Genomic DNA, 15,552 nt, shown 5'->3' on the forward strand with positions numbered 1-15,552 from the left:
TCTAAGCATTTCCAAACCTTCACATAATAAAAGGAGTAGAGCAAAACAATACGGGTGGGAGGAAGCAACCAATGGGCAGATTCCAGCTCCTCACAGAGTTAGAAGTTTCTCATAATTAGAGCTTCAGCAAAATAATGGGATACCTGGTAATGGGATCCCAGGCAAACTCTGCAAGTTCAGAAGCCTAATTACTGCTCATCGAGGATTTTATAATAACCATACCTTTATATTGTTAAGGCATTTATCATTTATAAAGTACTTCTGTGACTATCACCTCATTTTGAGTTTAGCCTAAGGTGATCGACTGTCCAGTTTTCCTGGGGTCAAGGGTGGCCTGGGACATGGACTTTCAGTGTTAAAGTCAGGAAAGTCCTTGGCAAAGTGGGACAAGTTGGTCACCTTCGTTTAGCCCTTTCTGCATCTAATAGGAGGTGGCAAGGCCAAATATCCTTATTCTAACTTGACACAGTGGTTTTTAACATGTGACCTCTGGTCCAGCAGCACAGTATCTCCTGGGAGTTTGTCAGAAATGCAAGTTCTTGGGCCCTGGCCCAGACATACAGAATCAGAGCCTCTAGGGGTGACCCAGTGGTCTGTGTCTAACAAGCCCTCCAGATGATTGTGACACACAGTCACGTTTAAGAACTACTGACTTAGTCACTTAAAAAACAGAGGGTCAGGGAAATTGGGTGGTGAACGCAGGTCATTCAGCTTAATGCAAATGAGATCCAAGTGTGGATTCACTGATTCAAATGAAAACCAATGTCTTCCTGTTAATCCAAGAGAAGGGATTTTGAACAGTCGGGAGTCTGAACTGAAGAGCTCTAAGCCTCCCTTTCAGACCACGCCATGAGCTCCAAGCCCCTGGGAAGGGCAGGTGCCCTGCAGCACGTGCTCATACCAGGTAGCCTCAAAGTCCACGTTTCTGCGCTGGTGGTAGCGCCACTTGCAGTATACTTGAGTGGCAAAGCACCTGTCCTTCACTTCTGGGAGCGTGGTAAATGGTGCCTTCAGGAACCCTTCAAATCCGGACTGTGTAGTTTTTAAGACCTTGAGGTCTTTGATTCCAGAATGAATGACTGGAGGTCCTGCTTTAAGTGAAAAGGTAAGAGGAGATGAGAGCCATGAACAAAATAGTGCCTTTTACTGATACCCAGCTGTGAGGACCCTGGTTGTCAAAACAAGGCACACCATGTTTGTATAGTGAATTACCCCAAGGCCCACATTTTCTGTCTCCCTGTATCCTCTGACGTCCAAGTGATGAGGCTGGTGCCTTTCCCTCTGTTTGGATTCCATGACTCCCTGCTCTCTCCTGCCCTGGGAGGACTGAAGACCAAAGACTAAACCTCCAGGTGGTGATGAACCCGCAGAAATGGGCATCTTCCTCTCTACTGCATGTAGGGGTGCTTCTAGGTCAACTACCTTCCATGTCCTGAGCTCCATCTCCTTCAAGGTCAACTACCTTCCATGTCCTGAGCTCCATCTCCTTCAACAGACAGTCACAACGAAGTGGGTTCACAAGCTCCTCCAGAGCAGTTCTTCTGTCTGATCCCTCTCCGGGGCGGGGAGAGGAGTCATATTGCTCGTCCACATAGGCTGATGGCTTCGATTACTAGACCCTCAGTTCCTTTCTGGTTATGAGCTCAGAAAAATGAGACAGCTTCATAGGGCCTGGCTGAGCCTATACAGAGACTGGGAAGGGGAGGCCAGTGACCCATATGGCATAGATCGGCCTAAGTGGATACCCAGATAGACTTCTGGTTTTGGCTGAAGGAGAAGGCAAAAAGTCAGCTCGTGGTGATCTGGAGGGGAGAGGGCAGAGTTGGAAACAACGGTGGGGTGATACGCTCTCCTGCAGTCCCTGACGGCACCTCATAAGATGAAGGGGGAGGTGGAGGGGTCATAGTCATAATCATTATAAGCTGTTTACTTGTGTGCCTTGAGCCAGTACTAGCTTAAGTTCCAGGTGACAGGTGGGGCACAGAGTTAGTGAGGGGAAGATTTTCTCTTTTTCTATGTGAAATACACTGTAGCTCCAGCAGTCTGCTAAAGCCTGAAGAGAACACGGCACCAGGTGGCACACTGGGAATCCCCAGGGCACAGTGCTCTGCAGACAGCATCGTTTTCTCCAAGGAACTGTGGCAACTGGCACAGAAAATGCTGAGCAGAGCCACTGCAAAATTCTCCCTGAGTACATGTGACACAGTCCTTCCAGTTATGAGCAATTGGGAGACTTTGGCTGGAAAGGTCTAGAAATTTTATAATGACAGACCTACAAGGATAGGAAGATTCAGGAATTAGCATCACCATGTCCACGTTTACATGCAGGCTGGTGAAGCTGGATACTCAGAGATCACTTGGGTACAAACCCCTGAGAGTACAGTGCCATGGCCAGACCTCTCCTCTAAGGTCACCTCTTGTCAGTTTCAAAGTCAGTCCTAGTATCTATTCTTCTTGGCCTGTTTAGTATATAAATTAAGGGCCAAAGGTGTCAGGCATCACTATACTGTTCAGGGTCTTAGTTGAAGAATAAGAATATAACCCATGACCCTCAGTTAAAATCCAGGCAGCTCCTAGTAATCCAGTGGTTTACATCCCATATGGTTTCACCTGTTGCTATTAGCTCAGGAGCTGTGGACTTTCAGAAGGAGGAAAAGAATGACTATATTTTGATATTTTCCTAGCCACATGCATGCACCTATCAGACAAAGCAATGGCCACTGGTTAGTGGCAGATCTGATGACTAAATATGTGCTGATTAAACAATGTGTTCTGGCCAGTGTGTTCAAGGATAATGTAGTAAAACTAAAAATTGTATTTGTCCAGCATTCTGAAGTTCTCAACTGGAAGCTTTATCTGATGAAGAATCAAGAGAAAGATACCAGCAATGCCTTGATGCTTTAAGTTGGCTGTCTTTATCAGATTCCAGATGTAAACAAGACATGGTTCTGCAAAATCAGCATTTCTAAGTGAAGTATAGAGCTGATCTAAGTGAGTCTAAGTCTTAAGTCTGAGAGAATTTCAGAAGCAATCAATAAGTTTCTGTTGAATGAATGAGTGAGTGCAGAACTGATTCACATTAAGAAATAAGTTTCTCACAACTTAGTTTCTTTTTCTTCTGGGCAGTTATACTACATTGGTGTAGGATTCCATGCTTTTCTTCCTTCTTTTTGAATCACTCCCCATCTGCATAATGTTTTCTCTGTCCTTTAACTCTGTCTCCCTCTTTCTTTACAATAAGGACCAGGAGACAAGATTGCTACCTCCCCTTCCACAGTGTGCTTTGAGGGCTTCTGACAGCCCCTAGCCTGAAAAATACCATTTCCACTGGTCTGAAATGGAAATTGAAGCATCACTTTTAGAAGTGACCCCTACTTGTTTTGAGAACTTTTTATTCCTTAAAAATTTCCTATTGAAATACAATGACCCCTTAAATGAGTGATTCCTTAAGCCTTTATAAATATCATAATTTACTTCAATAGTAATTCTTGCTAGAAAAAAAACTATAGAAATGAAACAGGTTTGCAATCAGGAATAGGGTTAGAACAGGCAGTGGGAACCCCTGAAGGAGTAACAAGAAAAGGTGAAGGAGAACCAAGGCAAACTTCACCTGTTTGATCTTTCCTATACAGCTGGCCTTGATTGTCAGCATCCATGCATGCTAATAAGACTCCGGATCTCCCAATGGTCTTAGTCATAAAAGGGTTCCTGGATGCAGTGTTACACAGTGGTTGAGTTCTTAGTTTTGGGAATCAGATTCCTGAATTCAAATCTCAGCAGTCTCTATGCCTTTCCTCCCCTATTTATGAGCACTATTCCACTGAAAAAAATTATTTAACCTCTCTCTACCTTGAATTTCTCATCTGTTAAGTGCAGATGATAATCATACTTATTTCCTTAAGTTGATACATGTCTAAGATAATACCCATAGAGGAATTTAGTAGAATGGCTGCCCCATAGAAATTGCTCCATAAAAGTTATTATGATCTTGCCATAATTACCTTTTCTTATCAACTTCAGCTACCTGTAAATATTCCCCATGTTTTGCAAGGGGCTCACTGGTTCTGAAAACTACTTCTGATGTGTGTGTCATCCTTACACATCTCCAGTCCAAGGATGAGATTTATTGATCTTTGGGGAGTGTCAGTCCTGCCAGACAGCTCTGTAATGATCTACTTTCTTTCTAGAATTTGAAAATGGAGAAAGCAGTTGCGTTTTTCTAATGTGTTTTGGCCGCAGTTTCACACAGAATAAAATGTCTCATGTTCCCAAAGACAATTAACTATTGCCACAGTTTGGGCAGAAGGCAAACCATCTACTCTGAATAGCTCATCATCCTAAGAACAACAAGAAAACTATTCTCTTTGAGCGTGAATGCTTTTTTCCCCTTGGCATACATTAGACACTGCATGAAATCAGAGAGCTTATTTTATCTTCTCTATTGGCAGTGCCCCAGCTTTCTGAACACGGGTAAAAACCTGAGCTTTTCAAATTCATAGGCCCATCAATTAAAAATATGATACCTTATGCACTCTAAAAAAGACTCCAATTTAGACTAACAAGAAGTAATTCAACCAAAAAGACCATCCTTTTCTACATACTTCCCATGAAACCAATTAATTCTTTTAATTTCCTTTCTGCCATGGTTATGGAGTAATGCAAAGGCAAGATTTTCACATTTTACTTTGCTGGAACATAATATTTTCTAGTTTTTAGTGTCCTCCTACACACTTACCAGACTGTGGTTTATCTCTCAGAGAAGCATACATCCTACCCTTTCACTCTCTAAGAAAGAAACTCACCGCAAATTAATAGAAAATAAGCCCAGTTCCTTACCTACACATCAGGTGTCACAAAGCACAAAGCTTTACTGAGCCAAGAAAAGAGTCCTGTCATGAAAAGGATAATTGCTTCTATGTTTAACACCTCCAAAAAGGACATAAATAGCTAAAAGGAGGATATTTTAAAACTATATTAAATCATTCTAGTAGAAAACCTCAAACTTGTAAAGTGCTAGAGAAAGTGAAGATCAATTAAACTTCATTTGCCTTTGAGAGTCCATTTAGCTCGTGCCGAGAGAGTGAAAGCTCCATCGGTGTAATTCTGGATGGGGAGAGATGACGTCATCCAGACGGAAGGAAGTTCAGTGGGCTTTTGCACAATGAGGTGATGAGCAAGATGATTTTAAAAGACCCTGAGTTTGCTAAGAACTCTTGGAACTGAAGAGAGCTTCAGTCTTGATATAGAAGAACTGAGACAGACTTCTTGGCAGTGGCTATCTCTGTCTTAGGTCTCCCACTTCCCCATCTCCCTTCTACCATCTGCCCAGCTCGACACCTCTTAAATCTGTTCTCCTCCAATTCCATTTCATCATTCATCATCAGGACTTCAATTTCATTATCTCCCTTCCTTAAAACCCTTCTCCTACCCCAACTAGTTTCCATGCCAATAGATTTTCTTTCACTATCAGAAGACAGTATCTTAGTTGAAAGTTTTATCTCCCATCCATACACTTAGGTGTGCTTTAGCTGAATTTTTAAAACTAGTGTCAGATTGGGAGAAATTTGGTTCTTCAATTATTGTGAGTTATAGTTCAAATAGTGCAGAGGGTTGGGGGCCAAATTAGTGACTCAGCCATCCCAGTGACTCCAAGACTTGGTTAAGCTTGTAGTTCACAGAGACACATGAGATCTCTCTTCTGGATTCTCCCATGGAACCAGCAGACTTTGAAATAGATAAAAGCTTTGAAATAGATGTAGTTTTCAAAGATCCAACTAGGAAACAGTGTCATGGGAGTTTTACAATAATTCTCAGGGTCTAAAATGTACTTGAAATTCAGTAGGCTTCCTGTAAGTGTTCGTTCAGTTGATAAGAGTGAATCCAGGCCACCAGGAGAAATCCAATTACATGTCCTGCTGGGCAATGTGCCTTTTGGGAGAAGTATGGCTGAATATGTGATTAAGTGCATGTGTTTGAGGGGGTAGAATCCCACCAACCCAGCTAGCCCCCAACCAAAAGCCCTACTTAGAGATTTGAAACAACAGTCTGCCATGTGAACTGGGATGTGTATGTGCATGTGAGTGTGTGAGAGCGAGATAATGACCATTTTCTTCATTTAAGCCTATGCAAGGGCATTTCTTATGACAGTGATTGTATATTGACTCACTTCACAATATATGTAGTAATAGCTCTTGGATATTAAGCAAATTAAGAAGAAACTTTACTACCTGAAGAGCACAGATCCTTATTCTCCAAAAAGGGAAAGAGGACAAATGTTACCTTCATATATACAACACTGGAAGACAACACACATACACACTGCATATTTTAAGGCAACAGATTCCTCTTCCCTGCCAGCCCTGTGTGATATTGGAGGAGCACTGGACTCTAGATGAGTTAAGCAGAAGCCTTTGGGAACATGGCCACAGGTACCACAGTACCCTGAAGACTTGCAATGTTCTGCAGAGAGAAAAAGAGTTGGCCTGCTTATGGTGACTAGTTTCTCCACTCTGCAGCAGCCAGATGACTGAATTCAAGCTGATGATAGCTCCTGGTAATTCCTGGAAAGAACAAGGATGGGAGGGCAGCCTGTTTCCTTCTTCTGATCCGCAGAGCCCTGTAATTAGACTCTCCACTTCCACCTCCAGGGCTCTGCTAAGCTATTCTTGTGGGAGCAACTAGTCACCTATTTGTTAAACTGTACACTTTCTCTTTAGTCTTCTTTTAACCCAAATGTTTTAACTTTCCTGTGGCAGACTGCTAGCTGTTCACTAACTATTTCATCTTCTTCCTGGGTACCCAGCTAGACTACATTTCCCAGCTTCCACTGCAGTTGGACATGGCTGTGTGATTGGGTTCTCTCCAGGAGAGGTGCTGTGTGCTCCTTTCAAGGCTGGGTGTTATGCCTGAGGGGTCTCTGTCTCCTCCTTTTGCCCCTCCAAGCTCTTTCCTCCTCTGGTTGTCCAGTAAGGGGATCTACTCTCACGGTGACCCCAAAAAGTAAGGATTAAGAATATGTGGTTGCATCAACCTGGGTTGCTGAATGACTTCCTGGAGCAGAGCATCCCAACGTCCCCTTCCCCAGCCCCCTACACTGAACTAGATTTTTACAAAGGCAGTGAACTTCTTGAGTGGAGCCACTACATATGAGCCTATTTGTTATGCATCTTTTTGCTCCAATTAACTCCCTCATTTCTTGAAATGTATTTTTCTTTTGCTTCCATGACACCACTCTCTCTCTCCCCAGTTCTCCTTCTATCTCCCTTACTGTTCTTCTGTCTTATGCTTCGAACAGCCCAACCCATAAACTGGGGAGTTTTCCCTGGGCCTGCTCATCTTTCCTCTTACTTTATATGTGTTTCTGGAATGGCTCCTTCCTCTCAACAGCTTCACCTACTCTCAGTTTATGCCAAATCTATCTCCATCCCTTATTCCCAAAATCACCAGCTTTTCCCCGAAAACAGCTTCATTGCACTATTCTCCTTAGTCAATTCCCCCAAGCTCCTGACTTTAGAGTAACTTTAACCCCTTCTATTCTCTTACCTCCCTTCTCTACCCAACTGCTCAGATCTACTAACTGCACTTCAGAAATGCCTCACATCATGTCCCTCCCCACCTCTGCAGTCTTTCCATCCCTACTTCTACTTTCTTAGCTCAGATTCCATCATGTCTTCAATCGCTGCAACAAGTTTCCAAATGTCTCACTATTACCTGTTTCTCTGTCAGTTCACCATAATTCTGATCAGAATTATGAACAGTAAACACACATATGCACACTTAAAGACCTCCTCTGGACCTCTACTGTAAATCCTTTATATTAATATTTATCACTTTTAATTCTCTAGATTATTGAGGTGGTCACTGTTATCCTCATCTTACAAATGAAAAACCACTGAAGTAGTATAAGAAATGCTCTTACCGTCACAAAGTTATCAAGTAGTGGAATCAAGTTCAAATACAGTGTAGTCTGATTCAAGACCTATGGGCTCACCCACCATGCAAAACTGCCTCCAAGTTACACCAATCTTGTTAGTATGGTGCACAAGGCCCTTCAAAATCCAGCCCAAGCCAACCTCTTCATGTTCGTCTTCATCTCTGAGCCTTCCATTCTAAGAACTAGACTCTTCAAACTTGCTACCATTTCTTCAAATGCTTTGCCTTTTCAACGATAAAATTACTGGCCCCAAATGGTGGTCAGCATAAGGCAAATGCTCAAAATGTTTTAGTGTCCCCCTCCCACTCCTTCATGACCCCTACCCATGCACATGCTGTTTCTTCTACCTGTAACTTCCTTTACCTTTTCTATGCCTGGGGCATTCTGAATCATTAAAAAAAAAAAATTAATCAGTATTTCCTCCTCCATAGTCAAGGCTTCCTGACTGTAGGTAAAGTAAGTTTTCTCTACTTCTTTGTTTCCATAGCATGGCTTCAATTCCTTCACTGTGTTCTTTAGGCCCTCATATTGTAATAAATCTTTTTATAAGTTTATCTCCTATTATTCATCTACTATAAACTCACTAGGGTCAGGGAAAGTCTTATTTACCTCTGAATCTATAGTCACTGTTTTACATAAGAAGTCTTCAAATTCTAATTGCTGAATGAATAGTATTCGAATGAATGACATAAGCATATTTCATACATGCTCTCATTTTCTAAATTAGCTCTCCTGAAATCTAATTCTAGCCCTGCCATCATATTATATACTTGAAAGTGGAATGAGGAATATGCCAAGTATTGCAAAAATTATTAAAAAATGGTTTAGAGCTATGCTAATCAACATGGTAGCTGCAAGCCACATATGGCTATTAAGCACTTGGAATATAGTAAATGTGAATTGAGATGTCCTATAAATATAAAATATCGTCAGGATTTCAAAGATAATTTTTATAAAAGAAAGTAAAATATTTCATGAACACTCTATATTTATTACATACTTAAGTGCTATTTTAGGTGTATTGGATTAAATCAAACATATTATTAAAATTAATCTTTTTGCTTTTCCAATATTACTAGAAAATGTTTAAATTACACACATAGCTTGCATTATATTACTGTTGCCCAGAGACAGCTTAGACTTTATAATTTTATGAGGGTAGTTGGTGTGGTTTGGGTCGGAAAACACTGGCCTGGGAAGTAAGGATACCTTTTCTTTCTCTTTCTCTCCCAAAACCACATACACACAGTAAGGAAAGAAGGAATGAAGGAGGGAAGGAAGGAAGGAAGGGAAAGAAGTTACACTTTAATAACCCAGTCAGCAAGTTAATATAACACATGACTACATACTTGCAAGATTAAAAAATCATTATCTCTTCAACTTCATCCAATAACCTTGTTATTCAGTGCCCTTTATATGATAATAATTTTATAACTGTTGATCAAACACTGAGAAGGCCCTGATTGTATCTAGAATTTAATACAGATAGTGAAAAACATTAAATGATAGCTAATATACTAGAACTTTCTAAGGGAAGGTATTATCCAATAAACACAGAATGAGAAGGGGTTTATTTTTATTAACCATCTAACATTTCTCACATTTATGAAATGTCACCTCAAATTCTTGGCAGAAATCCAGAGAAGAAAGAGAAGGAGATACAGAAAAAGGGGGGGGGGGGAAGGAAAAAAGGGGAAGAGGACAGAAGAGGAAAAGAGAGTAGAGGAAAAGAAAGAAAGGACAATAGAAAAGGAAAAAAGTTCACAGTCCACACCCTCAGTTTATTTTTTATTAGGATAGAGACTTTTCTACCACATTTGGCTCCAAAGTTCTTAGAGGTCTTCTGGTCTACTTTTTAGCCAATTGTTGAACTGTGCTCTGATAACCTCAACAAATCAATGGAAGACAAGCTTTGGGAATTTTAGTATTTGCTAAGTTCAATCTTCAGGTCTGTGTTGTAATTATGTTCCACTGTTACTTTTTAAATTTCTTCGTGAATAGAATTATATAGCTGTCTTTGCTATTTTAAATGAGGTTCATTTTATAGTAATTATAAAATTATCAGTGTTTATTATGCAAATAAAACTTTAGGAAAACTGGATTGTTATTTATTAGATATTTCTTTCAAAGATTATTATAATTATAGGATGGTATGGAACAAAAAATACTGGTAAAAAATTCAGAGATTTGGTTTTTGTCAACCCAGGGCTTTTTTCCTTCCCTACCTCAAAATTGGGTAATAAAAATAATCTACCCTGCTCAATTCCCAGATTTGTCACAAAAGGTATTATTTCATTTTTTTATTTTTAAGATTAAAAAGTAGGTAGTTTGTTAATGTAGCCTGAAGCCACAATGCTCATTTCCATCTCAGATTTAAAAGCCTTCAGAATTTTCTACAGATTTGTTCAGTGTTAATAAAGAGTTGTTTGGAAGGAAAAAAAACTTAAATTGCTATTGCAGAATGAAAGCATGACAAATATTTTCTCACCACTCCTCATCTGTTCAACTTCACAGAAGTGCGTTCCAGTGGGAGTGTGAATAAATGCATGGATGTGCTTAGCTCCATTCTGAAAATTAGAAAATAAAATTGTTTCAAGTAAAATTTCAGAGTATGTAATAAAGCCAATTTCTTTAATTAAACTGAGAACACAAATAAGTGAGGTAACCTTTTCAAAACGCTTCCAAGGGACTTCTTCCACATAGACTTGCGCTCGGATGACATGGTAAAAAGAAGAAAGGAAATACTCACAGATATTTACAGCAAAAGTTTCTATGTTTTTGATCTGTAAAAAGAAAGAAAATGCTAGTAATCAGATACACTTGCCCCATTTAAACATAATTTTTAAATGCCCATGGAGCTCTTGTTCCTGATCAAGTGCATTTTTAGAATCAGTGAAAGAATTAGAAAGAATCTTCAGAGTTGATTTGGTCCTTATCTCCAAATTTTCACCAGGGCTCCTAAGGGTAATTAATAGATCACCATTACCAGGTGACACTGTTTTTAAAAAAAGTCTGTTCTCCAGGAGAAGATCTGTCAATCAATGGATAAGCAAAAAGTAACTTAACATTCAAATTTTCCTCACAAAGAGCTCAGTCGTCACCTACAACAACTACAGTAATATAGTATACTCCAAAGTACTCTGGTTTCTTCATGAGCTTGGCAAATGGGCCACCTAGTTTGCCAATGAAAAAAGTAATGAAGGGCCACTTCAGCCTCCGTGCCTTGCAAGCAGACCTTTTATTGACCACTGCTGGCTCACTAGCCCCATAAAATAGCTCCCTACTTCCACAGAAATTCTTCATGTTAATCTCTAGACAATGTTTTATGGTCCTAGCACAGTCTACAGATTAGTATGGCTTTGCCTGCTATGGACCATTTGTACAGGATTCCTCAGGATAGTTCTGTTTCATACCTATTGTTCCAAAATAATTATTAATAGCATCCTATTTCACTCTCAAAAGTGTTCTGGCTTGGAAACTGAAAACACTAACTCAAAAAGATATGTGCACCCCATGTTTATTGCAGCATGATTTACAATAGCCAAGGTATGGAAACAACCTAAGTGTCCTTTGATGGGAGAATGTATAAAGAAAATAATATTCCACATATAATGGAATATTATTCAGCCATAAAAAAGAATGAAATCTTGCTTCTGCAATAACATGGAAGGACCTTGAGGACAGTAAGTAAAATAAATCAGAGAAAGACAAATATCATATGCTCATTCCCACCTCACATTTAAAAGCCTTCAAAGTTCTTTCATACATCTCACAAACACCATATGACACACATATGGCTCATGCAGAGTCAAAAACAAAACAAAACAAAAAGCAAACAAACAAAACATCAAGCTTATAGATACACAGAACAGACTGGTGGTCACCAGAGGCAAGGGGTGGGGAATGAGTGAAATGGGTAAAGGAAATCAAAAGGTGCAAACTTCCTTTGAATAAATAAATCCTGGGAATGGAATATACAGCCTGGGAACTATGGTTAATAATACTGTACTGCATATCTGAAAGTGGCTGAGAGAAAAAACCTTAAGTTCTCATCACAAGAAAAAAACTGCTGTAACTATGTATGGTGATGGATATTAACTAGACTTACTGTAGTGATAATTTTGTAACATATGAAATATCAAATCATTATGTTGTACACCTGAAATTAATATAATGCTGTATGTTAATTATATCTCAATTAAAAAATTAAATACAAGAAAAGGAAATGTCCTGGTTTGGGTAGGAAATTATGTGGTCATTCTCTGTCTTATGAATGATTTGAATTGTTAACATCCAGGTCCATTCCTTCACTTTTCTGCACATCTCACACAGTATAGGAAATAAAAGAATCTGTTACCTGACCCTCTTCTATAGTGCAGTACAGAAGCCTATTTTTAATTTATTTTTTAAGAGAGAAATGCCTTTTTCCATAGCCCTGTCTATGTTTGCTGGGATATTCTGATTAGCAAGAGAAAGGTTTGGGTGGAGATAGGCCCTGCAGAAATTGTATTTCCATTAGTCTGTTCATTTCATGCATTCTGGAGGTGGATAGCATGCAAAAACAGGAGAAAAGAAGCTTTCCTGGTCTGCATTTCCTGTTAGACTTCTTAAAAAATAAGAAAATTATCCTGGATTGCCCCAGAAATCTGCTGATGGTTCAGCACAGCTTCATTCACACTTAAAGCAACTGAAGTGGAAGTGTGAGAATATTGATTCCATCAGTTCTAAGACCTTTTGAAGAGTACCATATATGGATACTAAGTGTTTTCGGAGTTGGGAACATCAAAAGTTGGACAAATAGAGGTCAAACTGTATCTTATACTCAAGATTTTCTTCTACACTAACACCATGAAGAGAAATGGTACTTTCGTCTATAAATGCATACCACTCTAAGAAAAAAACATAAATAAGAGGACTCAAAGAAATGCACAACAAATGTGTAAAATTCTACTCTGAAATCCTCTAAAGGTTTTGATTTGCCAATGATCTTAATTACGAGGTAACATGGAAATTTATTGAATAGGCTTCTCTACCTAAAAGATGCAGTGAGTTGAGAACCCAGAAAAGATAACAAGAGGTGAGTGAAAAAAAAAAAAAAGCAAGCTTTTCTGTAAGACTAGGAATATTAGAATAGCAAAGAAAAATCTTTAATGGCTTACATATAATGCTAGGGTTAAAAAGTATAGGGAACTTGAAACAAGCAAATAATATTGTCATGTTATAATATAGTGAATTCTGCACCAAGATAGGCAGCATCTAAGAAGAATGACATATACCCCTTTGAACTTTGCCAAGACATGAACTGTGTTCTTGATGGTGTCTGTAGGGATGATGTCTGAATTATCTCCATGCAAGTAATCCTTTTTGGAGCTCAGAGTAAGTTGCACTGACGTTGCCACCTCTTTAATGGTGTGATATTTTCCATCTCGCTGAATGTGGAGAACTTTGACCATATCCTTCCCATAGCCAGTTCGGACAAACTCCACCTCATCATTCTGCAATGACAACACAGGCATTTTGAAAGCTAACAGTCAACTGCAATTTCTTAAGCATTAACTGTATAGTGTAATAATAAAAAGTGAGAGTCAGAGTATTTAGAAAGTAAGATCATGTCCTACCCCTGAATAATGGTAACTTGTATGGAGAGACAGAATCACAAGAAACAGATGAAAATATATCAAGTGGGCCTGAAGACAGACAGGTGGATGACTTTCTTGATAATAATTGATGATAATAATAACAGTACCTCCCAGGCCAAACTATTTACTCTATCCTATTTAATCCCTGCTAACTTAATCCTTATAATAGCTCTATGAACTAATATTATTCCCATTTAACAAAGGGAGAAACTAAGGTTCAAAGAGTTTAAGTGTCTTGCCCTACTTCACATAGGTAGTAAGGAACAGGGCCAAAGATTCACACTCTAAATTATGTACTCATAACTACTATGTCAACTGCCTTTCTTCTATAAAATTATTCCACTAACTAACTAACTGGCTAACTGGAAATAATTTTTTTTTTACTAAAAATGTATAATTTTTACTAACTAGCTAACTGGAAATAATTATATTCCCTCATTTATAGAGAGTGGTATTTTGGAGAAAATTCCTTATGACCAATAAAAACAATTTGAAAATTGCTTCTTCCACTTGCTGCAGGGATGAAGAGTAATTAGTATCAGGGTCCAGACTACGTTCACAGGTGCAGAGCCAGAGCCATTTGGCTGCAGGGAAAGCTATACTATTAGCAAAGAGGCATTTAATAAAAGCCTGGTGATTGATTCATTAGCACCCTTGTCTGAAGCTGGAGTCCTAACTAGTGAATACATCCATCTCCACTGCTAAAGTCCACTAGACTTGTCCCTGGGCTTTATTGATGTTTGAGAGAAGCTGCAAGAGGGAGCAGAGGGACAGAAAAGCCTATCCAATTTAGCATCAAAATTGAACATTAAAATGGTAATGAAATGAGGTCACAAAAATAAAAATAAATCAAAACAACATGCAGTGAGAGTCTGGGGAGGACCACGAAGAAGGACCCTCACCTGCTGATTGCTTGCAGGAGACATGCTGTTATGCCAAGGGTTGCCTAAAAATCTGTATGCATAAAAAATCACCAGTTCCTCTGGGAGGATAAATTTTAAAATACTAGTCACCATCAGAAATTATTTTTATGTTCTTAATCAAAGTGAGGGATGGGAGGCTGTCTTAAATCTTGGTGAGGGAGCCTGGTGGGCATGCTGCTGTGTTGGTCACTGAGCACACCCGAGGGTCTGTGGTGTCTGAACTCCATCCTTCCTCTGTGGGAGGGAAATTTAAGGAATAACTCTTGGGGAGGCCCCTTAAAAACCTTTGACCCAATGTTTGGGGGACTCATCTTCAAGAAACAGGTCAAAAAGAAAGTGGAAAGAATAGACCTAAGCCATCCTAATAGGAACTATAATACCGACAGGGAAAGAGGGCACTGCTGTGTGGCTGTAGCAGATTTGGAATCAGACAAGGTCCAAACTCTGCCTTGCCATTTATAGTTCTGTGGCTGTGACAAATAATTTGATGTCTCTGAGCTTCAGTTTCCCCATTTGTACAAGTGTGGATAACCACCCCTACTTTGTTTGTAGGGTTTCTGGAGAGTGTGAAAGGCCTGGCTCAGTTCCTAGTACCCGGTGGTACAGTGACGCCTGCCCCAATGGCAGTGGCCACGTCAGGCCTGGCTGTGGAGCAGCAGAGAGAGCAGAGGGGACCTTGAACAGGGCATCAGTGTTTAGGGTGGGGAGCACTGGCGCAGCAGCAGGAGGAAGACTCTGGCATGTCTTGAGCCATGAGGGATTCTACGTGGCGGGGGAGGGAGGCACCTGCCTGGCTTGGGGCCCCTGGATGGGTGAAGATTCAGGACCAAAGGTCTCTGAGATCATCCATCATCCCCCATACACAGTAGGACTTGACAAGTCTTACTCCTTGGTCCCATCCCCTGCCACTACATACCCAAACTACAGGTGGTGAAAGCCAGTGGTCCCTATGTGATACACAGAAAGAGTAAATGGCACCCTTCTTGTTCCCACCCCTGTTCACCTCTCCAGCTTCATAACTTGCAACATCCTATCTCAAACCCACTTCAGTTATTCT

General features: G+C 39.9%; 1 protein-coding gene across 4 annotated transcripts in view; it reads right to left on the reverse strand.

Moving 5' to 3' along the window:
* LOC108386581 (uricase) overlaps positions 1 to 15,552 on the reverse strand; it is a 73,182-nt gene that overhangs the window by 5,509 nt on the left and 52,121 nt on the right. For 2 of the 4 annotated variants that reach the window (XM_073234202.1, XM_073234205.1), the window contains exons 2-5: positions 13,210 to 13,428; positions 10,600 to 10,716; positions 10,422 to 10,500; positions 902 to 1,091 (exon numbers count right to left, since the gene is read on the reverse strand). In XM_073234202.1, the coding sequence (XP_073090303.1) occupies positions 902 to 1,091; positions 10,422 to 10,500; positions 10,600 to 10,716; positions 13,210 to 13,428 (605 nt within the window). The remainder of the gene's footprint in view (positions 1 to 901; positions 1,092 to 10,421; positions 10,501 to 10,599; positions 10,717 to 13,209; positions 13,429 to 15,552) is intronic. The other 2 variants (XM_073234203.1, XM_073234204.1) reach the window with 1 other exon arrangement.

Source organism: Manis javanica, chromosome 4, assembly GCF_040802235.1.
Source record: "Manis javanica isolate MJ-LG chromosome 4, MJ_LKY, whole genome shotgun sequence".
NCBI lineage: Eukaryota > Metazoa > Chordata > Mammalia > Pholidota > Manidae > Manis > Manis javanica.